The 24,694-nt window shown below is 40.4% G+C and overlaps 2 protein-coding genes across 3 annotated transcripts in view; one reads left to right on the top strand and one right to left on the bottom strand.

Annotated features, from left to right (window-relative positions):
- The window catches only part of Ndc80 (NDC80 kinetochore complex component), a 38,614-nt gene extending 27,753 nt beyond the window's left edge, over positions 1-10,861 (bottom strand). The window contains exons 1-6 of the mRNA XM_052750089.1: positions 10,733-10,861; positions 9,615-9,724; positions 7,538-7,615; positions 4,553-4,676; positions 4,284-4,456; positions 2,318-2,420 (exon numbers count right to left, since the gene is read on the bottom strand). Of these exons, the coding sequence (XP_052606049.1) occupies positions 2,318-2,420; positions 4,284-4,456; positions 4,553-4,676; positions 7,538-7,615; positions 9,615-9,715 (579 nt within the window). The 5' untranslated portion in view covers positions 9,716-9,724; positions 10,733-10,861. The remainder of the gene's footprint in view (positions 1-2,317; positions 2,421-4,283; positions 4,457-4,552; positions 4,677-7,537; positions 7,616-9,614; positions 9,725-10,732) is intronic.
- An 84-nt stretch (positions 10,862-10,945) lies between these two features.
- The window catches only part of Mettl4 (methyltransferase 4, N6-adenosine), a 36,687-nt gene continuing 22,938 nt past the window's right edge, over positions 10,946-24,694 (top strand). Inside the window, exons 1-4 of one of the 2 annotated variants that reach the window (XM_052750090.1) lie at positions 10,946-11,155; positions 12,694-13,524; positions 14,220-14,282; positions 17,009-17,378. In XM_052750090.1, coding sequence (XP_052606050.1) covers positions 13,132-13,524; positions 14,220-14,282; positions 17,009-17,378 — 826 coding nt within the window. In that variant the 5' untranslated portion in view covers positions 10,946-11,155; positions 12,694-13,131. Of the gene's footprint in view, positions 11,230-12,693; positions 13,525-14,219; positions 14,283-17,008; positions 17,379-24,694 lie in introns of both variants that reach the window. The other variant, XM_052750091.1, reaches the window with a different exon arrangement.

The following is a 24,694-nucleotide window of genomic DNA, read 5'->3' as shown; positions in this document are numbered from 1 at the left end:
GCCCCTAGTGAGGCAGCTGGTAACTGCCACACCCACCTATGACCTGCCCCTGGGGCGTGGCCAAGACGGGAGCCCTTAAGCCCCAGATCCGTATGTGCCATTCTGGTGCGCTTGGCTCCTCGTCATCCTGCATGCTGGATTGCAGACCAAGTCAGAGTTCTCCAGAGAACTATGCTGGACTGCACCTCACCTCTCCTGGATCCTGTGACCAACCCCTTTACAGTTGTAATTTACCCCAAAATAAACCTCCTTTTAACTACCAGATAAACTACATGGAGTTGCCTTATTAAATCCTCCATTTACATGTCTACACATAGCTTACGCACACAGAAATAACAAACTAAAAAGCCCTTTAAAGGCATTATCAGGACTGGGAAGTATAGTTCAGCTTAAGAGTGCTTGCATAGTATATAAGAGGCTCAAACTCTAACATGGGGGAACATGAATCTAGGGAACCAGAAGTCAAGTGAAAACCTGGATATGATGCCAAGCACTCGTGGTGCCAGTTACTTGGGAGTTCAAGGTGGGAAGATTTTAAGACTACCCATGAAACACAAATAGTTTCTATCCCAAAGAGGTGAACCAAAATAACCACTCACCATATCCTAGTCACTCCTTTCTCAAATCCAAAGCAATCTGACAACAGAACAAAACACAACACGCCCCCTGCCCCAATCACTGGCTCAGTTTGAGATGAAGAAATTTCATACAAAAAGGTTTAAATTAAAAGCTGGATGCAGTGACACACACCTGTGGTTCCAGCTCTTTACCAGACTGCAGTAGGAAGATCATTTGACCCCAGAGTACAGCCTAGGCAACATAGTGAGATCCACTCTCAGAAAAACCAACCAACCAACCAATCAAGAAATAGAATCTAAGTTTCAAATTAATAGCAAAAGCACATGGTGGGATGTAAAACTATGAAAACAAGCTATTTTAAAATTTCCAAATAGGTAAAGAGTTTAAAACAGTATGCACATGATGCTCTCACATGGCTGAGTAGAGACGGGGTTTCTCTGTGTAGACCAGGCTGTCCCTAAACTCAGAGATCCGCCTGCCTCTGCCTCCCGAGTGCTGGGATTAAAGGTGTGTGCCATCACATCTGGTGGCTGAGTTGTTTTTAATTGCTGTAAGTTTCCTTGGAGGAAGATTTGTTTGTAGGTTGCAAAAGCTTAAGAAACATACAGTCATGCATTGCTTAATGATGGTGACACATTGAGGAATGATCAGGTGATTTTGTTGTGTGAACACCATGGTGTACGTACAAAATCCTAGGCGGTATAGGTCACTTATTCCACGTGCCCCTTGAGCTAGTCAAGAGACATGATACATGAAGCTGCTGACAGAATAACATGGCACTGCTTTACAGTAAAATTATTTGTTTTAAAAGTGTAGGACACACTAGGGGCTGGAGAGATGGCTCAGGGGTTAAGAGCACTGGCTGCTCTTCCAAAGGTCCTGAGTTCAGTTCCCAGCAACCACATGGTGGTTCACAACCATCCATAATGAGATCTGGTGCCTTTTTCTGGCTTGCAGGGATACATGCAGGCAGAATAGTGTATGCATAATAAATAAAAAAAATCTAAAAAAAAATGTAGTGCACCCTAACATGAGTCTAGGAAACATGTTAGGCAGCATTAAACCCATGTGCTGTACTTTCATATGGCCGCAGCACAGGTTTATATCAGCATCACCACAGACGAGCAAATGTTGCAATGGCTCCATCACTAAGTGACAGAAATAGTTCGAACATATTCGTGATAATTTTATAGGACCACCGTGTCATCCATCGGTGACTGAAACAACAGCCTGTGACACATGACTGTACACATTTTTAGAGGAAACAGGACTTTGAAACCTATACCCAGGGCTGAAGTATACCTCAATGGCAGAGCCACCCTGGGTTCAACTCCTAATACCACAAAACCAAATAAAACTACATCCAAAGAAAATGACTGAAGTTATTTCTTAGTTGGGAGAATATTCATTCTATATTTCCCCCCAATTTTTAATGATAATACTGATTTCATTTGTAAAGAAGGAGAGAATGAATTTCATAAAGAAAGACTATAGACTCATTTTTATCTAAGCTGTAGCACCTAAGAAAACGATCTCTAGGTCAAGCAGAACTTCTCCCCGCTCACCTTTCTTATGCTAACTGTTTGAGGCATTTCATATCAAATGGGCTTTGAACACTGAAGGAGGTTTAAGACAAGTGGCAAAGGTCAGATTGGAGAGAAATAGAAAATCTTTGTGAGGAAAAAACAAAACAAAACCCAAACGTTTAAAGGTAACATTTAAACTATCAATCCAGTACCTTGATGCTGTCTATGAGCCACAGCAAGGCTGACACAATGTGAGGCCAGGTATGAGGGGCTCCCACTGTATACATGGAGCTCTTGGACAGTGCAAAGGGATACCTATGGGAAATCAGCAAACAAGGAGCCATCACAGCAGGAAGCACAGAGGCTACACTAAAGTTACGTTTTAAAGCTCTGCATACACCTGCCTAGTCTGCTTGTTGTGAAGACATTTGAGTCTACCCTGGTGACCTTACTCATCAATGATTTCTGTGTATTTATTCACATTTCACAGATTACTTTGCATAGTGTTTAACAGGCGAGTATATAGACTTTTCCTAAAAAGCCTTCTTATTTTCTTACATTCAGTGTATTTCTATTACATATTTGTGATTATCTGCCACTAAACCTACTTCCCTGTGTCTATAAACAAACAAACAAACAAACAAACAAACAAACAAACAGCTCTCCTTCCTCAGTTTCCCCACATTTGTTCTGTGCTTTCTTATAAATAAAGATTTATGCTTTTTAACTTTATCTCTGTGCTGGTTAGTTTTGTCAACCAGACACAAACTAGAGTTATTTAGAAAGATGGAACCTCCATAAAGGAATTGCCTCCATTAGGTTGGCCTGTGGGCATAGCACTTTCTTAATTCATGACTGATGGAAGAGGACTTAGTCCACTGTGGGCGGTACCACCCCAGTAGGTGGTACTGGATTGTAGAAGAAAGCAAACTGAGCAAGCCATGGAGAACATGCCAGTAAAGAGCTCGCCTTCATAGTTCCTGCCTCTGTTCCTGCATTAAGATTCTGCCCTTACTTCCCTCAATGATTAATGTAATAAACTTTTCCATCAGTTGGTTTCATTCTGTGTTTTATCCTTTTATAGGAAACCAAACTAATCTCATTGTTTTCATCAGACCTTAAAGTTATGGTTTTGCCACTACAAACTGTGGTAACCAGGTTGTACTTTATGTTTTTTTGAGACAGGGTCTAACTGGCTAGCCTGGTATTCATCATGTAGACCAGGGTAGCCTTGAATTCAGAGATCTACTTGCCTCGGCTTTTGGGGTTCTGGGATTAAGGCCTACCACCAAAGCAGGCTGTACTTTATATTCCTCATTGTTGAGCTTTATGCTCTTATCACCTATAATAATGGACCGCTACGGTTTGAATGTTTATTCTGCAGAATTCATGTTAGGAACTCTGTCCCCAGAGTCATATACTAATGATACAAAGAGATGAGACTTTTGGGCTTTTGAAGGCATGGTATTGTTATCAATGTAATCTTTTTCTGACACACATGCTCTTCCTTGCCATGTGATACCTTCTAGCAAGTCATGACCCACCAAGAAGGACCTTCCTTATTAGAGGCTGAGTAGATGCTGATGCTATGCTTTTGGGTTTTTCATCCTTCATAACCAAGTTTTGCCACTCACACACACGTGTGTGTGTGTGTGTGTGTTGTGTATAAATATATATGGCGTGTTTTAAGCCCACAGATCTTCTGTACCAAGTAGTCTACAACAGATATATTACATAAAAATGTATTCATATGTCTTTAATTTTATGTGTATGGATGTTTTACCTGCATATAGGTATAACATGTGTGTGCCTGGTGGCTGTGGAAGCCAGAAGAGGAATTGTTATATATGATTGTGAGCCACCATGTGGGTGCTGAGAACCTAACCTAAGTCCTCTGGAAGGGCAGTCAGTACTCTTAACTACTGAGCCATCTCTTTAGCTCAATAACTCCTATATTTTACAAATTACTAAGCACTGGTATTTTGTTATAGCAACAAAAAAAGCTGAATATTCCACAATTTATCAATTTTCCTTTCTCTTCAGTTTATCCTATCCACACATCTCACAGTGCTCATCCTAAAACTAAACTCACTAATTCAAAGTATTCACGAACTTATTACATGTGTTTCTTTTCTGTATTCTGATAAGATCTCTAGACTAATGAAAAATATTACATACCCAAGGTCTTTAAAAATTCTTGGGACCTCTTCTTCAAATTTTGTATCAGGAAGTACATATGACGGGCTCAGAAAGCCATGAAGAAAGGCAAAGATCCTTAGGAAATCTTTGGTTGATGGGGCTTGGAGAGACTTCATGGATACACCATGCACATTACCATTTTCTATAAGAAACTACAATCATTTTTATGAAGCATCGAAAGTTTTGGATTAGAAAAAAAGTAACAGAAACAAAAACACCCAATTCAGGCAATTTAAATTATAGAATACCTCATAGAGCTGTCTAGTACACTGCTGAATGAATGCTTTATCATTAAGTGGTCTTGGATCCTTGATTTTTTCAGAACTGGAAAATATACCAAGTTGACTATTCCTGGATCCATGTCCGCTAGTCCTAGAGGAATATTTTAAAAAGGCAATCAAAAGTATTTCCTTCTGTGTTCAAGACTGCATTATTTCAAGGCTATTCATAACACACACACACACACATACACACACACACACACACACACACACACACACACACACCCTTGTAACAATAGCATCAAACATGAATCTTTAATTTTTAAATAGCTAAACACAATGTATTACTTAAAGCAGGAGGAGAGCGTAATGTGAGGCTATAGCAGTTTTAGGCATAAAGTGAGGTGGGAATAAAATGTACTTCTGGGATAGGAGATGTGTCTCAGTGAGTGTTTTGTTCAGCATGTGCAGGGCTCTGTGCTCAGTCCACAGCACCACAATTACCAAAGCAAACCAAAATGAATTTGAAGGCGTGTTTCAGGCCCACAGATCTTCTGTACCAAGCAGCCTACAAATCTGTTCCATTGCCTGAGCACTTTCATTTCTATTTCCCCCATAACTGCTCCCTTACTTCTATCCCTGGCCTGCCGCTACTCCTTATGGGAAAACTGTCTTTGAGTATCAAGAGTTAACATACACAAAGAACTGAAAAACAACATTTGGACTAAATGAACACTCAATAAATATTAGTTTGTAAATATTCATTTCTATCAGTAAATTCTCAGAACTGCTCTAAAAGGAGAGTCTGCCATTATCTCCATTAAAAAGAAATAAAAAGATCTATTTTTATTTATGTGTAGTGTGTCTGTATAAGTACATTCCACATGGGTGGGTAAATGCCTATGGAGGCCACAAGAGGGGTATCGGATCTCCTGGAGCTGTAGTTTCAGGTGGTTGTGAACTGCTCAATGTGGGTACTGAGAACTAATTTGGGTCCTTTGGTAGAGCAGCAAGCACTCTAAACCACTGAGCCACCTCCCATTATCTCCACTCTGATACACAAGGAATTCAAAGCACAAAAAGGTGAGGTCATACCCCAGCTTATACAAATAACAGAATGTTTCCTGTCAATCAAACTTTCTCCATCTCCAATCCAGACAACTGCTGATCTAGTCCAGAAAAAGGCCTCCAAGGTGCATCTAGGTACCACTACAACAAAACTCAGATGCTATTTGTTCTTTTCACCCTTTCATTCTTACACAAGTACAGTTTTCTAGAGACTGAATTCCTCAACAGTCTGAATGCAGCAGCAGACATGGATTCTAACCATCTTCCATTAGTCAGATATTAACGGTATCTGACTTTAAAAGTGGGAGACCATGTTCTGTTTCTCAATTAAACTGTTTTGCACTGGAAATGTTTGAATTCTAGTACATTGTGTGTGTGTGTGTGTGTGTGTGTGTGTGTGTGTGTGAGAGAGAGAGAGAGAGAGAGAGAGGGGGGAAGGGAGAGGCAGAGGAGGGGGGTGGGGGGTCTAGATAGGGGTGTGAGTGTGTGTGTGTGTGTGTGTGTGTGTGTGTGTGTGTGTGTGTTCAGAGGACAACCTGCAGTAGTAGGTTCGATCCTTGTACCATGTGGGTCTGGGGACTGAAAGCAGGTCTTTAGCTTCGTGATAAGCGCCTTTACCTGCTGAGCCATCTTGCTCCACCAGAAATGTGGTGATAGTTTGTGCTCTAACAAATAAAGCTTGCCTGGAGATCAGAGTTTGGAGCTAGCTACTCGCTAACTATAGAGGCTAGGCAGTGGTGGCATACATCTTTACTCTCAGCACTTGGGAGGAGGAAGCAAGAAGATCAGGAGTCTAAGGCCACCCTGGGCTATACCAGATTGATCAAGTCTAAAAGAAAAAACAGAGACAGGCAATGGATACTCACGCCTTTAATCCTAGCACTAGGGAGGTGGAGACAGTAATATAAGGTGGGAGGAGACAGGAGCTAAGCCCCCACTTTTGGTCTGAGGATTTGGTAGAGGCAAGAAGTTTCTCTAGTGGCTGGCTCCTTCACTTCCCTGATCTTTCAGCTTTTACCCTGATATCTCACTCTGGGTTTTTATTATAGATTTATTATTATTATTATTATTATTATTATTTTTGTTTTTCGAGACAGGGTTTCTCTGTGTAGCTTTGCGCCTTTCCTGGATCTCTCGCTGTAGACCAGGCTGGCCTCGAACTCACAGAGATCCGCCTGGCTCTGCCTCCCGAGTGCTGGGATTAAAGGCGTGCGCCACCACCGCCCGGCGATTTATTAATTTTTAAGATCAATTAGAATTCATGTTACACAGAAACATTTTTAAAAATTAAAAGCATTGCTGCTGCTGGTGGTGCACTCCTTTAATCTGAGCACTTGGGAGGCAGAGGCAGGTGGATCTCTAAATTCGATGCTAGCCTGGTCTACAGAGTGAGTTCCAGGCTAGGTAGAGTTACATAGAGAAATCTTGTCTCGAAAAACAAAACAAAACAAAACAAACAAGCAAAAAAAAATTAAAAGCTTTTTATTTTTGAAACCATGCAATGGGAATATTGTTATTTTAAATTGAGTTTATATTGAGTTTCTTAATTTAATTTCCAATATAACAGTGACAGATCTAGACAATAAAACAAAAGCTCTTTGAAGTCATCATTAACTTTCACAGAGTAAAAGACTCAAATGTTGAACTAGAGGATGGTTGCCCTTTTACCATCTGATTCTACAGTTTCTGAGAACCAGGTACAGAACATGGCACAGACTTGACCATCACCTTATAGTGATAGAACAGTAGTCTGAATCTGTTCATCTCTAGCATCAGCAAAGCAGATACCACCTAGAATTTTCACCATCTAAAACAGGAAAATTGGATCATAACTTTTGTCTTGAAAGCACCTTTACAATATAATTTTTTTTTTTTTTGTCTCTTAGGGAATTAATGAATGGCTAGAAGAATCTATTCATTAAACATAATGAAAAACTTCATTACCTTTTACCAAATATTGAGACTTTTCTTTCAGATGTGGGTTTGTTTGTACTCGACTTTCCAAAGGTTGTTCTCTCTTTGCTTTAAAGAAAAATAGAAAACAAGTCTTTAAAGTAATTGTCAAAATATCAGTTCAAGTAATCTTGGAAATATGTTAGAGCAAATACCTCTTTTCCACTATCTATAGCAAGTTTCCAAAACCACACAAGTTTTTGGTAACTGTTTTCACTGGAATGAGCTAAAAGATGGTATAATTTTAAAACGTTAAAAATTTTAATCTATGAGCTGGGTGGTGGTGGCACATACCTTTAATCCCAGCACTCAGGAGGCAGAGTCAGGCTGATCTCTGTGAGTTCAAGGCCAGTCTGATCTACAGAGGGAGATCCAGGACAGGCTCCAAAGCTACACAGAGAAACCCTGTCTCGGAAAAAAAAAAAAAAAAAAAAAAAAAAAAAAGAAAATTAATCTACCCCCCCCCCCCCCACCCCAGCTGAGGACCGAACCCAGGGCCTTGTGCTTGCTAGGCAAGCGCTCTAACACTGAGCTAAATCCCCAACCCTCTAATCTATGTTTTTTTAATCTTAAAATTTATTTATGTATGGATAAGAATTTTAAGAAAAATATAAAAAATAATTATAGGTTGACAGCTATGTTTGAATTTTTTTCTTTTAAAGCCTACTTTTTTTTTTTTTTTTAAATTATTTATTTATTATGTATACAGTACACATATCCCTGCAGGCCAGAAGAGGGCACCAGATCTCATTACAGATGGTTGTGAGCCACCATATGGTTGCTGGGAATTGAACTCAGGACCTTTGGAAGAGCAAGCAGTGCTCTTAACCTCTGAGCCATCTCTCCAGTCCCTAAAGCCTACTTTTTAAATGTTGAGATAGGGTCTTACTCTGCATTCTAGGATGTCCTAGGACTCACTATGTAGTTTAAGTTGGCCTCAAACTCAAAATTTTTCTCTCAGCCCCTGTACTAGGTACAGCGACTTAAAGTCATATTTTCTGAACTCTGAAAAAAACGATGGTGATGGTGAAGTTTTTCTTCTAATATGATTCAATGCACGAAATCTTCTGGTGTCAGCAATGTGTAATGATTAAAAATAAATGTGCTTCAAGAATCCGGAAGGAACATATGTAAATGGCTCAAATTTCTAAAAGCAGGAGAGGCTCATACTACATAACTCCAAGTAATTTAAGAATGGCTGATTAAGTAGCTCATATGTAGACGTTATAGGATATGGGTACACACAGTACCCATACACAGTAGAAACAGCCTTCTGTTAACTGGAAGAAGAGCAACGCTCAGAGTGAAAGGCTAATGCTTATGATGACAATTTCTTTGGTTGGTTGCTTTGTGAACTATGTCTTGCTCTGTAGGTTGGGGAACTACTGTATGGCCCACACTGGCCTTGAACTGACATGGAGGCATCTTCTTCCTAGAGCCTTTTGAATACTAGGCTTACAGGTGTGTGTGACCACACTCAGCTATGATAGCACGCTCATTTGGAAACCCTTCTCCCTCCAAACTTGAGGAAATAATTTTATAGTTTATCATCAAAATCGCTTTGATTTTATTACTACTTTTTTTTTTTTTTGGTTTTTCAAGACAAGACAGGGTTTCTCTGAGTAGTCCTGGCTGTCCTGGAACTCACTTTGTAGACCAGGCTGGCGCCTCGAACTCAGAGATCCACCTGCCTCTGCCTCCCTAGAGTGTGTGCCAACACTACTGGCCCTATTTTATTACTATTTTTAGTAGTTGGAAACATCTTAGCACCTGCTTAAACAGTTAATTATAAAGTAGGAGAGGAAAACAGAGTGTTGAAAGGGCTCAACCATCCTTTGATAGAATGCCTGGTAAAGTACCTGACTTGGGAATTAGAGAAATAACGTGGCAAGCCAATCCACCTAGCACCATGTCCACTTTTAGGTTTCACTGACCCTCATCCAGTACTACCCGGAAGAGACAAGATTCACTAAGACACCACTTACACTTTTGTATTAACCATTTCTTACATTTTCTCCACCTTAGATAGTAAAGTATGCAGGTGAGAACCATAGGTGGAGGTACTTACGTTTGAGGGGTATGAAGGCCTGGTTTATTGAGGTCCAGGGATCTCAACTCCTGTATAGAGAGGCGGCCAGCACCACCGGTGGAAACTGAACTGCGCTTCATGCTTATAACCTAATTCATAATTTCAATATTAGAAAAGTGTTCCAGATGCAAGCAGTTCATTAAGCAACAATCATCATTTTTATCCTGGAGTAGAAAAGCAACTAAGTTTGTTTCTTTATGATAGTCATTTCCCTGGGTCTATATTTGTTTTTCATGTATACTTAAGTCCCCACTACAAAGAACACCTATGCAACTTCAAGTATTTAATACACTCAAACAACGCAATACAAAAATGAACAATATGATTCCTGCATCACAAGGCAATCCATGATTACAAAATTCCTATATGTTATCCCTGACCACATTACTGCTATCGCTTAAGTCTATTTCAGTGGTAATTCACAGGCTTCCTGACAAGAAATCTCAGGCTCCTTTACTTCTCTCAAAATGTTTCCTTTGGTTTCAAAACCAAATGTTTCTCAGTTAATACTCACTACTGTCTTTCTGGTTCTAATCTCCCTTTCAACAACGATAAACAATCTGGTCCACAACATGATGTACATACAGGCTGCTTCCATTTCCAAAACACATTAGTGTCATAAGCATGTCTGTGTCGGATCCTGTCTCGATCCCTGCAGTGTTAGAGACTATCCACTCAGCCTTTGCAGGTCCTGCCCTGGCTTCCTTTGAGGTTTGACAGACCTCACTTTACTGTCTGTTTTGTTTGGCTGGGGATGGAAAGCCAGGACCTTTAGCACGACAGGCTGTGTACTGAGACACACCCCCTCCTTGTTTGGCTGCTTACATTCCACTTAGATTTTATTCTCAAAGACTCCAGTTTCCCAGGCTTTTCTCCGGACACGGCTTTTAAGCTGCAGCATTAGCGTGCGAACGCAGCGCTCCAATCAGCTCCTCCCTGTCACTCCCCACCCGGTCAGTACCCCCTTCTCCCTCTACAAGCATTGCCCGCACAAACTCACTGAAATGTGAAAGCAGAGCCTGGCAGATTCCACCCCAGGGCTCTAACGCCGCAGAGCATTTTCGCACGAACAGAGTTAACCCCACGTCAGCAGTTACCTTCCTCTCGGCTTCTCGACGAGACCCAGCGCCCAACTTGAAGTAAACTGCACACAACTGCACACGAAAACAGCCGCCAAAACCAAAGCTTCCGTCTCCGCCAACCAAGGGCCGTTTGAATTTTGAAAAAAATTCCGCCCCCGTGACGTCAGACGCCTGCGGCGAGTACGCAGACGCGTTTCCTCCGCGCCAATCGCAGTCGCCGGAAGTGTGCGGGTCGGTCGCTCCTCAGCGTACCCGGGGCCCCTGGCGTTTTGTAGCCGGTGTCCTTGTCCCGAGAGGAGTCTGGCCCTATCCTCGAAACTGGAATCTAGGACAAAAGCGACGTCGGGATGTAGCGGCCCAGGCGCTCCCGGGGTCCTGTTCCGTACAGCAACATGGCTGCGCCCATGGACTAAGGAAGCGAGGGTTTCCTTTGACTTTGTAAGGAGGACCAGGTTTACATGAGTGCTGTTTCCATGGGGAGAGTCTAGGAGGCAGCGTGACCTTTTCTGACGGTAGGAGAGGCTATTGAGTGTGGTGGTGCTCTGCTGGGCAGAGGCCAGGAAGAGTCTGAAGGATAAATAGCTGCAGGGTGCTCCAAGTGCTGTGGATTCTCCCCTCCCAGAGTGGAGAACGACAAGCAGGCATTGCAGTTCCCAGAAAGTGGTGGGAGGTCCTAGGGAGAAAGTTTGATTCCTGAATCTCGGAGCTGTTGTGCATTAGCTAGAATTGTAGTTTTGGGTCTAGCAGCCTTTTTGAGTCTCAATTTTTCCTAGCCATCACGTTGTCTCCTCAGCTCACGTCACGACGGGCGTGGAGGGTGGGGGAACCAAAATCGCAGGTATCACCAGGAACCCCGTCACTAATAAGTCATCAGATGTGTTAGCCGTTGTTATGTTTCAGATCCGGTGAGCAGCAGTTTCATGGGGATTATCTCATTTAGTTCTCCAAACTAATGACGATAGAACATAAAAATGATGCCTTTGGTCGGGCGTTGTGGCGAACGCCTTTAATTCCAGCACTCGGGAGGCAGAGGCAGGGGGAATCTCCGATTTCCAGGTCAGCCTGGTTTACATAGTTCGGGGACAGCCAGAGCAACATAGTAAGACACTATCTCAAAACAAAAACAAAAACAAAAACAACAATAAAACAAACAAACAACAACAACAAAACGACCTAGCCATACAAAAAGAACTTTGAAGCTCAGTGAAATGAAGTAACCTAGCCTGAAAGTGGGGCACACCTTTAATACCAGCACTGGAGGCAGAGAGAGGTGTATCTCTGTGAGTCTGTTGAATTTAAGGCCAGCCTGGTCTACATGGCGAATCCCAGGCCAACCAGGGATTCATCATAAGACCCCGTCTTTAATAACTGACAAACAAAAACTAGTTCACGGTCAATTTCATAAGAAATTTGACTATAAATGCTATTATTATTAGCTGTGCCTTTCACGTATTTCTTCTCCGGTGCCCTCTTAAAGTTTCCACTACATCATAATTAAATAAGCTATATCCAGAACTGCAAAACATAGTTTAAATGAAGATAAAGAAGTTCTGAAAAACCAATTTACTGGAGTGTGGCGCAAACAGATTACAGGTCTAGACCTTTAATCTTGAAGTTCTGACCTAGAAAATTAGTTAGGTATGCGCTTCTGATGTGCGATTCATATTGCAGTTCCTTTAGCTGGAGCAGTCTTTTTTTTTTTTTCTTCGAGACAGGGTTTCTCTGTAGCTTTGCGCCTTTCTTGGAACTCGCTTTAAGGCGTGTGCCACCACCACCTGGCTGGAGCAGTCTTTTATTCTTACTGTTCTTCCATTGATGGCTGTTAAACAGGGCAGGGATTAGACATCCTGTGGAAGATATAGTTTGAAAACGCAAAGGCTAGCTCCTCTTGAAGTTCTGTGGCCCTCTCTAGACAGGTTTTATGTAATTTAAGAAGGTGTATTCTTGTAGATAATTAGTATTCTTTGACTTGACAGGCCACTCACCCTTTAAGGACCAAGTGACTTGAATACTTGGATGATGTGGACGAGTGCCTCAATCCGAGGACCAAAACAGGACCATGGAGGACAATGGAAGAAAGGAGGATCAAACCGGGATTCCAGATCCATCACTCTAAAAGCATCTTTGGCCAAGTTGGCTGAACAATTTGAATGACCAACTCTAAAATTAAAAGACATTTAAAGTATTGCATTTTTCCTTAGAGGTGCTATGTATGTCTGCATATCAAACATACTTGTGCGTATGAAGTACATCATTGAAATATAGGACATTAAAAACCTGATTTTAAAAGTTCTTTTTGTTTGTTGTTGTTGTTGTTTCAGCACTGGGTGTCAAGCCCAGCACCCCCACACTGAGCTACGCTCCAAGCCCTACTTCTGACTCTTGATTCTCAGTTCTTTTTTTTCCTTTTAAGTATGTCTGTGGTACACCATTTGCCACCTGGGTGGTTACTGGATCATCTTTCTTTCATTAACAAGGTCAACTATCAACTTCACCAGCATCCAGAGCCTTCCTGCAGTAAAAAGAAGCCCACCTCTCCTGTCTGCCTGGATTCTCGTCCGATGGAAGCCATGTCTCCTTTTGGGGCTCCTGCTGCGGGCTTTGCTCCAGACTCCACTACTGTGCCAGGCAGTGAGGACGGAGGAAGTTGTGAAATGATCACCCAGAAATACGTTTTCCGACCTGAACTGTTTAATGTCACCAAACCTCACATAACTTCAGCTGTTCGCAAAGAATGCCAACAAAACAACAACCACGAGAATTTAGTGGCTGGTAATAAACAAGAAGTCTCCATTTCTATTGGGAAGGTAGGAAGTTTTAAGCTTTTTTTTTTTTTTTACATGAAATAAAATTTTAATTCCAGTATCTCAAATAACTTTCTATTTCCTAAGTATAAAGACGAATTAATAATGGAGAAGGTGTTAGCATACCCAAGAGCAATACTTTATTTATTTATTTATCTATCTACCATTCTAGAACAACACATTGCATGTCTCAAAAAGTAAGCAGAGCCGGGCGGTGGTGGCGCACGCCTTTAATCCCAGCACTCGGGAGGCAGAGCCAGGCGGATCTCTGTGAGTTTGAGGCCAGCCTGGTCTCCAAAGCGAGTTCCAGGAAAGGCGCAAAGCTACACAGAGAAACCCTGTCTCGAAAAACCAAAAAAAAAAAAAAAAAAAAAGTAAGCAGAAGCCTGGAGAGGTAGCTGCTCAGCAGGTCAAGGTGCTTGCTGTCAAACCTCATGGTCTGAGTTTGGTCACCAGGGCCCATGTGGTAGAAGGAGAGAGCTGACTCCCACCAATTGTCCTCTAAGTTCCACATGGGTGACATTGCTATGTACCCTTCCCCTCAATGCACAATGGATGAATAAATAGATAAATGTAAAAAAAATAAAACACAATATAAACAGTGGGCTCAGAAGTCAATTGTCTTTATAACAGTTTTCAAAATGTCAACTTTTCGAGAGATGGCAACATTATTTTTTTTCTTGTCACCCTCTCTTTAGAAACGTAAAAGATGTCTGGTTTTCAATCAAGGTGAATTGGATGCCATAGAATATCATACAAAGGTAAGTATAAAATGTTTATTGATTTTGTAGGAAGATTAATGTGAAGTAGCATAAAAATGAGCAAAATATATTTTAGGAATAAAAGCAATTGTTTTGGTCCGAGTTAGAATTCAGGTGGTTTATTTCTTCTCAGTAATAAACAGTGGAAGCCAATTTTTATTAACATCACATATGCTTCTGTCAGTCTGAGTAGTTGATGAATTAATCTTGTGTTATTGGTTAAGTTCATTGAGGCTGTTCAGTGTTTTTACTCTTGCATGTTTCCTCTCATGCGTTCAATTTAGATTCAACAGTAAACAGCTGAACATGGATTGTTATTTAACTTTCTGTATGTAGCTATGACATGAAACAGAGGGATTATTTGAGGGTAGAAAGGCGACCAGTGATGGCTGGAAGAAGGTACCATGGTCTTCCGGGTTTCCTGAACCAAGTTTTGCATAGGCCTTTGATCCTTGGGGGACTCTCAGACAAGATTCACAAAGGAGAAACAAAAGGTATTGGTTAAACAAAGGATGGATTAGGGCTAGATGCTACTCTCTGGAGCCAGGCCAGGAGTAGCTCAGCAGGAATAAGGCCACAGTCTTGTATTATGATGAATTGCTGATTTTTTGTTAATTGTTTTATTTAGCCTATAAATAATGAGGTTGATCATGACATTTTCATACATATGTATCATTGTACTTTGCTCATATTCCACCTCCAGTACTTTTCTCTCTCTTTTTAACCCTTTTTGCTAGTCCCTCTCTCCAAGTAGTCCCCCTTCTTCCTTCATGATGCATACATAGACACAGAGTTAAATAATGATATACATGCATGTATCATCAAATGTACATTCTGCATGAGAGAAAACATGCATTTTTTTTGTTCCCCTTTCCCCTAATTATCTTGGTTTGAACATTTGGTAGATCTTGTCATATTGCTGCTATAGAGGTCGTGGAGTAGGTAGATTATATACATGGAATTATTTTTCCCCCAGAAACTGTCATCCTGTTTTTCATAGCTGCTGTACAATTTTTGTATTACCACCAACAGTGCATTCCAACTTTTCCGCGTTTTCACCAAAACATTCTATTTCGTTTTGTAATTGCTATCCTAATGAGTACAGAATGGGATCTCGTTGTGATTTATGTATTTTAATATTTTTTATTTTCACTTCTATTGTGAAAAAAAACATTTTCTAATCTCTCTTGTGATTTCATCTTTGACTTGCGTGAATTCTTTAGAACAGAACTATTTCATTTGCATTTGGGGTTAATTTTAGTATCATTTTGTTCTTGATTTCTAACTTAAATCCTTTGGGGTTTAAGAATAAATTTTAGGCCAGGCGGTGGTGGCGCACGCCTTTAATCCCAGCACTCGGGAGGCAGAGCCAGGCGGATCTCTGTGAGTTCGAGGCCAGCTTGGGCTACCAAGTGTGTTCCAGGAAAGGTGCAAAGCTATACAGAGAAACCCTGTCTCGAAAAACCAAAAAAAAAAAAAAAAAAAAAAAGAATAAATTTTAGTTTCTTTTAAGTTTGTTGAGCTTTGTTTCATTGCCCAGCGTGTGAATTATCTTTGAGATTGTACTGTGTGGGGTTGAAGATTATGTTCTGTAACTGTTGGATGTAGTGCTCCTAAGTGTAGGATTGAGAACTTCACTGTCTGCAGAATTTGTGTTTCTTGTTCTACCCTTTCTGGTGGATTTGTTTTTGTTTTTGTTTTTTGTTTTTTGGGTTTTTTTTTTTTTTTTTTTTTTTTTTTTTTCGAGACAGGGTTTCTCTGTGTAGTTTTGGTGCCTGTCCTGGATCTCGCTCTGTAGACCAGGCTGGCTTCGAACTCACAGAGTTCTGCCTCTGCCTCCTGAGTGCTGGGATTAAAGGCGTGCTAGCCTCTGGTTGGTTTTAAGAGGTGGGTTTAGAGCAGTGTCTAAGGTCAGTATTTCTCCCCTACTGAGTGACGTGATTACCCAACGCTCCAGTGAGGACTGTGACGACTGTGATTTAGGAAGTGAACAAGTTAGCCTACCATGAAGTTTCATAGATGCTGGCAGAAGATGTGGAATGTCTGGACCAGGACAAAGGACTGTGGTTCCTGGCACAAGGAAAAGCATGTGCTTTATGTTGATATGCCCTTTGTACCCCATGTCCTATAAGAATGTTGCAAGCATAGACAGTGGTTATTTTTCTCATCACTACATACAGATGTCTGACAGAAACAACCCAAGCAAGAAAAAGTTATTTTTGGCTGGAAGCTTCAGCATTTTCTATACATATGTCGTCACATTATTTAATAGGGGGTTTATGACGTGTGTTTCATTCTGTAGAGTTCAAAAGTATGCTCTTAACACTCTTATAATCTTATTATACTATAAAATTACTCTAAGCTGAATAAGAGTAGATTTTAGTATATTAAATAAAATAGTCAAAGCACAGTAGAATTAATTATTTGGAAAATTATTTTAATTGTAATCTAATTTTATTTTATGTGTATAGATGTTTTGCCTGCATACATGTCTGTGTACCGTGTTTATGCCTGGTGCCCTCTGAAGCCAGAGGAGGGTGATAGATCTCCTGAAACTGGATTGACAGCTAGTTGTGAGCAACTGTGTGGGAGTTGGGAATTGAATCCACATTCTTTTAAAGAACAGCTAGTGCTCCTAACTGCAGAACCATCTTTCCAGTCCCTGTAAAACGATTTTAAAACCAGTATTGTTTTAATGTACTTTAAACAATTTTTTTTTTTAACAGATCAGAGAGCTGATTTTGGGTGGATCTTCACAGTTAATCCAAGAAGGTCTCAAAAGTGGTTTTCTTTATCCACTTGTTGAAAAACAGGATGGCAATAGTGGCCACACCGCTTTACCACTTGATGCTTGCAATTTGTCAGAATTCTGTGAGATGGCAAAGCAGTGGCCTGCCTTGAATGAAATGGAGCTTCAGATGCTACGGTTGCCGGAAGACGACATGTCTGTTACAGAGCTGGATTTATCTTCACAGGTCATTGAAAACGGCTCTAGCTTTTCCAAAATGATTACTTTAATGGGGCAGAAGTACCTGCTACCACCAAAAAGCACCTTTCTTTTATCTGACATTTCTTGTATGCAGCCGCTCCTGAACTGTAAGTAGTTTTTATGTTTGTTTTAGAGGTACAGTTAGGGATTATGCTGATCTAGTAAAGTGACAGTTATAGGTTCTCCTCCAAGATCCATCACTTCACTAGTCCTGGGTAGTTGGCTGGGTTTCCAGTATGATTTCCTCTTGGGTGAGTCTGAAGTCCAATTAGAGAGCTGTTGGGTATCACCAAGGTCTGCATACCACTGCTGCACCCTTAGGGTTATTGTGCCATGCTGGTCATTGTTGTGGTTCCTAGGCATCATAGCTGAATGGGACTGTTGGTTGCTTCCCGACTTTGGAAGCTTGCACGGCCCCTTCTGGTTCCATGAAGGCTAATCCTCAAGGAGGAAGCTTTCAGGTCACTTCCAGCTTAGGGGCCTCTGATCCCTGTGTCTGAAGTGAATGGGGTCTTCAGCAATAGGGGCTTACCTTCCATCTCTGGGAGACAACCAAGGTCAATAGCAATAGTCTAATGTTTTGAGACAGCCTCATCAACAACCCAGAAGAGGGCTGCTTCTCTTGACTGGTATGGGGGTTTTTGTTAGATGGTCTTTGGGTATTGGAGGAAGCATTATCAGCCTAGATGGGAAAATTTCATTTAAGCTGTATATGTATATTTATATATATTTATGTGTATTATGCTTTTTTTAGGTAGATAATAGTATTATTCTTTATGACTTTTCAAACATCCTTACTGTTATTTTATTCCCCCTTCCTGTTTCCTTGTGTATTTATCTCCCTCCAACCACCTAATTAGAGCGCCCCCATTTCCCCCTTTCCTCCACCAGATCACCTGTACCCTGCTATTCCCCTCTTCACGGCTCCCCCAACCACCTACGCCAGCAATGGTCCCATTTGCTTTCCTGGTTTCTGCAGTTATTCCAAGATATTTATTTGCATCTGAATTTTTGGAGCTAGATGCCTCTGATGAAAGAGAATTTGTTCATTTTTCTGGGTTTGTGAGCCACTATATAGTTGCTGGGAACTGAACCATGGATCCTCTGTAATATCAGCCAATACTCTTAACCGCTGAACCATCTCTCCAGACTCACATCCTTATTTTTTTCCTTTCATTGAAAATAGATTTTTTTCCCCCTCACATAGTATGTCCTGGGGCTGGAGAGATGGCTCAGAGGTTAAGAGCACTGGCTGTTCTTCCAGAGTTTCTGAGTTTAATTCCCAGCAACCAGATGGTGGCTCACAACCATCTGTAATGAGATCTGGCACCCTCTTCTGGCCTGCAGGCATACATGCAGGCAGAACACTGTGTACATAATAAATAAATAAATCTTAAAAAAAAAAAATACCCTGATTATGGTTTCCCCTCCCTCTACTCCTTCCAGTTCCTCCCCACTTTCCCTCCCATCCGGATCAACCCTCTTTCTATCTTTCATTAGAAAATAGAAAGGATGATAAGGGATAACAATAAAATAAAATATGATATAGTAAGATAAAACAAAAATAACACATCAGAATAGGACAAAACAAACAGACGGAAAAGAGCCCAAGAAAAGACACAAGAAACAGATACAGACATAGAAGCTCATTTGCGTGCACACTCAGGAATCCCATTAAAATACTAAACTGGAAGCCATAATACCTACACAAAGGACCTGTAGGGTAACTAGAGAGGAAAAAATATAAATAAAATAAAATTAATTAAAAATAGAATATAAGATGAAATTCAAACAAAACAAAACAAACAAAAAGCCCTGACACAACATTATGGGACAAGGATCCTCCAAAGATGCTCTTGAATTTGTTTTCTGTTGGCCATCTACTGCTGGGCATGCAGCTTACCCTTAAGAGTAGTTTGTTTTCCTAGTGAGACTGCCTTGGAGGAACTAACTCTTTGTGTCCAAGTGGTTTTCAGTTGGAGATTGCTGTGGGTTAGGGATGGGGGAGTGTGTCCATCAGCTGAAGGACCGCATCTGGTGCAGACTGTGCAGGCTGCGTGCATGCTGCCTCAATCTCTTGTGAGTTCATATGTGGGTCGATCTGTTGATTTAGAGCGCCTTCTTTTATTGGCATCCTTCATCCCCTCTGGCTCTTACACTCTTTCCTCCTCCTTTTCCACAGTGTTCCCTGAGTCCTAAGGGGAGGGATTTCATGGAGACATCCTGTTTAGGGCTGAGTGTTCCAAGGTCTCTCACTCTCTGCATGTTATCTGGCTGAGTCTTGCCTTCAGTTTGTGGAGAGCAACCTATAGTCTGGGCAACAGCTTGGGTTGTTTGAGGGTTGCCATGGTAACCCTTTGGCCAACAACTCAATTAGGTATAACCCATTCTTGGTACTGGAAATTTCATTTGGTGACAAAAGATGTCCACTTTGGGCTCTGCCCCCTTCCCCTTTATTTGGTGATTTCAGTTAGATTGCCTTTGTATATGTATATATTTTAGGAAGCTTCTACTGTATTATTTCCCATACTGCTGCTCAAATGGCCTTTAATTTTAGCTGTTTCTCCCTGTATTCACTCCCTGGTCCCCTTCTTTTCTCTCCTTGCCTACCTGATCCTCTCATTCCAGCTCCCCACCCCCACCCCAATCTATAACTTTCTCTTCTATTTCCCCTTCTAGGGGAAGGACTCCTCCCTAGTCCTTTACTCTATGCTTAACCTCTGTGATTCTAAAGATTGAAGCTTGGTTACCATTGACTTAACTGCTTATATCCACATGTAAGCTAATACATACCGTATTAGGCTTTCTGGGTCTGAGTTAACTCACTCAGGATGGTTTTTTTTTTTTTTTTTTTTACTAGTTCTATCCATTTACCTGTGAATTTCATTCTTTTTAATGGCTGAGTAATACATACCGTATTAGGCTTTCTGGGTCTGTGTTAACTCACTCAGGATGATTTTTTTTTTTTTACTAGTTCTATCCATTTACCTGTGAATTTCATTCTTTTTAATGGCTGAGTAATATTCATTCGCGTAAATGTACCACATTTTCATTATCCATTCATCTCTTGAATATTAATTATTATTCAATTTTTGGATACAAGAGCAGCAACGAATATGTTTGAACAAGTGTCTCTGTAGTAGAATAAGGCATCCTTTGGGTATATTCCCAAGAGTGGTATAGCTGGATCTTGAGGTATATTAATTCCCATCTTTCTGAGGAACCACCACACTCATTTCCATAGTGGCTGTACAGGTTTGCACTCCCACCAGCAATGGATGAGTGTCCCCCCCCCTTATTCTATATCCTTGCCAGCATGAGCTGTTGCTTGTGTTATTGATTCTAGGCATTCTGACAGGTGTTAGATGGACTCTCAAAGCTGGTTTGATTTGCATTTCTCTAATGACTAAGAATATTGAACATTTCTTTTTTTTTCTCAGCCATTTAAGATTCCTCTATTGAGAATTCTTTGTTTAGATCTGTACCCTATTTTTTAATTGAGTCATTTGTTTTCTTGATACCTAGTCTTTTGAGTTCTTTATATATTTTGTTTGAGTTTTTAATACATATTTTGGATATTAGCCCTCTATTGGATGTGTAGTTGGTAAAAATCTTTTTCCGTTCTGTAAGTTGCCACTTTGTCTGAATGATGGGATCCGTTGCCTTGCAGAAGCTTTTCATGAGACCCCATTTATGAATTGTTGATCTTAGCATCTGTGTTCATGCTGTTCTGTTCAGAAAGTCTTTTCCTGTACCAGTGAGTTCAAAGCTGTTCCCTACTTTCTCTTCTGTTAGATTCAAAGATATCTGTTTTTAGGTTGAGGTCTTTGATCAATTTGGAGTTGAGTTTTGTGCAGGATGATAAGTATGGATCTATTTGGGATCCTCTACATACAACCATCCAGTTTAACCACTACCATTTGTTGAAGATGTTGGAGATGTTGTCTTTTTTCCAGTGTGTATTTCTGTTTTTTTTTTTTTTTGTCAAAAATCAGATGTCCCAGGATCTTCAGTTTGATTCAATTGATCAATTTGTGTGTGTGTGTGTGTTTCCATATGAAGCTATGAAGCTGAAAATTTTCCTTTCAAGATCCATAAAGAATTATGTTGGAGTTTTAATGGGGATTGCATTGAATCTGTGGATTGCTTTTTGGTAGGATAGCCATTTTTACTATGTTATTCTTACCGATCCACGAGCATGGAAGATCTTTCCATCTTCTGAAATCTTCACCAATTTCCTTCTTCAGTGTCTTAAATTTGTTTTTTATTTTTATTTTTTCAGAACAAGGTGTCTCAGTAGCTAAGGAACCAGTCCTGGAACTTGCTCTGTAGATCAGGCTGGCCTCAAAGTCACAGAGATCCACCTGCCTCTGCCTCCCAAGTGCTGGAACTAAAGGCGTGTGCCACCATCGCCCGGCAGCGTGTTAAAATTTTTATCTTACAGCCGGGCGGTGGTGGCACACGCCTTTAATCCCAGCACTCAAGAGGCAGAGGCAGGAGGATCTCTGTGAGTTTGAGGCCAGCCTGGTCTACAAAGTGAGTTCCAGGAAAGGCGCAAAACTACAGAGAAACCCTGTCTCGAAAAACCAAAAAAAAAAATTTATCTTACAAGTCATTCTCTTGCTTGGTTAGTTATCCCAAGATACTTTCTATTATTTGAGGCTATTGTGAAAGGTGTTGCTTCCCTGATTTCTTTCTCAGACCATTTGTCATTTGTATACAGATAGGCTATTGATTTTTGTCAATTAATTATGTATCTAGTTACTTTGCTGAAAGTGTTTATCATCTGTAGGTGTTTCCCAGAAGAATTTTTAGGGTCAGTTATGTATACTATCATATCATCTGCAAATAAAGATACTTAGACTTCTTCTTTTTCAATTTTTATCCCCTTGTTAGTTGTCTTATTGCGCTAGCTAGAACTTCAAGTACTATATTGAATAGGTATAGAGTGGACAACCTTGTCTTGTTCCTGAGTTTGGTGGAACTGCTTTGAGTTTCTCTTCATTGAAGTTGATGTTAGCTATGGGCTTGCTGTTAACTGCCCTTATCAGGTTGAGGTATGTCCCTTGTATCCTTAATCTCTCCAGAACTTTTATCATGATGAGTGTTGGATTTTGTCAAAGGCCTCTTCTATATCTAATGAGATGATCATGAAATTTTTGTCTTTCAGGGTTTTTTTTGTTTTGTTTTGTTTTTTTGGTAGATACATTTTCTCATTTTTGTATGTTGAACCATCCCTGCGTCTCTGGGGTAAAGCTTACTTGGTCATGGTGGATGATCTTTTTAATTTGTGTTTGGATTCAGTTTGCAAGTATTTTGTTGAGAATTTTTACATCTGTGTTCATAAGGGAAATTGGTCTGTAATTCTGCCTTCCTTCCTTCCTTCCTTCCTTCCTTCCTTCCTTCCTTCCTTCCTTCCTTCCTTCCTTCCTTTCTTTTTTTGGTTTTCGAGACAGAGTCTTTGTGTAGTTTTGATGCTTATACTGGATCTTGCTCTGTAGACTAGGCTGGACTTGAACTCACAGAGATCCACCTGGCTCTGCTTCCCAAGTGCTGGGATTAAAGGTATGCACTACTGCTGCCCGGCGTGGTCTGTAATTCTTTGTTGAGTCTTTATGTGGTTTAGGTATCAGGATAACTGTGTCCTCTTAAAGTGAATCAGGCAACTTCCTTCTATTTTTGTTTTGTGGAATAATTTGAGGAATATTGGCTTTAACTTTTCTCTGTAAGTTTGGTAGATTTTTGTGTTAAAACAAATAAAAAATAAAAACCTTGGGTTTTTAAAAAAAATTTTATTGATAGACTTTTAATGACTTGCTGTGGGATGGTCTGTATGTCAAATCTGTTGCTCTGATTGGTCAATAAATAGAACATGGATTGGCCAGTGGCCAGGCAGGAAGTATAGTTGGGACTAACAGAGAGGAGAATTCAGGGAACAGGAAGGGAAAGGGAGTCACTGCCAGCCGCCGCCAGGACAAGCAGCATGTGAAGACTCCGGCAAGCCACGAGTCGTGTGGCAGGGTATAGATTTGTGGAAATGGATTAATTTAAGCTATAAGAACAGTTAGCAAGAAGCCTGCCACGGCCATACAGTTTGTAAGCAATGTAAGTCTCTGTGTTTACTTGGTTGGGTCTGACGGCTGTGGGACTGGCGGGTGATAGAGATTTGTCCTGACTGTGGGCAAGGCAGGAAAACTCTAGCTACAATGACTGCTTTTATTTCACTAGAGGTTACAGGTCTATTTAAATTGTTTATCTGATCTTGATTTAACTCTGGTAAGTGGCATATATAGAGAAAATTATCCATTTCTTTTAGACTTTCCAATTTGATGGAGCACAGGATTCTAAAGTATGTCCTTATTCTCTGGACTGTAGTCTGAAGGTTTCTCGGGTCCTGTCAAGCCCCTGCAGTCCCGTGGCCCACTTATAAAATAATCACTCAGAAGCTTATATTAACTATAACTGCTCAGCCATTTGCTCAGGCTTATTAATGACTAGCTCTTACACTTAAATTAACCCATAATTCTTATCTATGTTTAGCCATGTGGCTTGGTACCTTGTCTCAGTTCTTCCTTGTCATCTTGCTTTCTCTGTGTCTGGCTGGCGACTCCTCCTCAGCCCTTCCTCTTCCCAGAATTCTCCTTGTCTGCTTGCCCTGCCTATACTTCCTGTCTGGCTAATGGCCAATCAGCATTTTATTTATCAACCAATCAGAGCAACACGTATTCACAGCATACAGAAAGACATCCCACAGCACTGGATTCCCTCAATATCTGTTGTTATATCCCTCTTTTCATTTCTAATTTTGTTTATTTGGATATCTTGCTCCACCTTTTAGTTAATTTAGATAAAGGTTTGTCAATCTTACTGATTTTCTCAAAAACCTAACTCTTTGTTTCATTGATTTTTTTGTAATTTTGTTTTATTTTATTGATTTTATCCTTGAGTTTGATTATTTCTTGTTATCTATTCATTTTGAGTGTGATTTTTCCTTTTTGTTATGAGCCTTCAGGTGTACTGTTAAATTACTAGAATAAGACCTCTTAAATTTTTTTTTTTTTAAATGTAGGCACTTAATGCTGTGAATTTGCCTCTTAGAACTGTCTTCCTTGTGTCCCATAAGTCTGGGTATGTTGTGTTTCATTTTCTTTCAATTATAAAAAGTTTTTTAGTTCCTTCTTATTTCTGTCTTGACCCATTTTTTTTTTTTATTCAGTAGTGAGTTCAGTTTCCATGAGTCTATAAACTTTGTGTTGTTTCTATCATTGATATCCAGCTTTAATCCATGGTCGTCAGATAGGACGCATGATGTTGTTTCAATTTTCTTGTATCTGTGGAGACTTGCTTTGTGTCTGAGTATTTGGTCAATTTTAGAGAATGTTCCATGAGGTGCTGAGAAGAGGGTGTATCCTTTCTTGTTTGG

The sequence above is a fragment of the Peromyscus californicus genome, unplaced genomic scaffold, assembly GCF_007827085.1.
Source record: "Peromyscus californicus insignis strain IS unplaced genomic scaffold, ASM782708v3 Scaffold_21__1_contigs__length_65335640, whole genome shotgun sequence".
Lineage (NCBI taxonomy): Eukaryota > Metazoa > Chordata > Mammalia > Rodentia > Cricetidae > Peromyscus > Peromyscus californicus.
The sequence above is the reverse complement of the archived record's forward strand: the minus strand, read 5'-3'. Positions and strand labels throughout refer to the sequence as shown.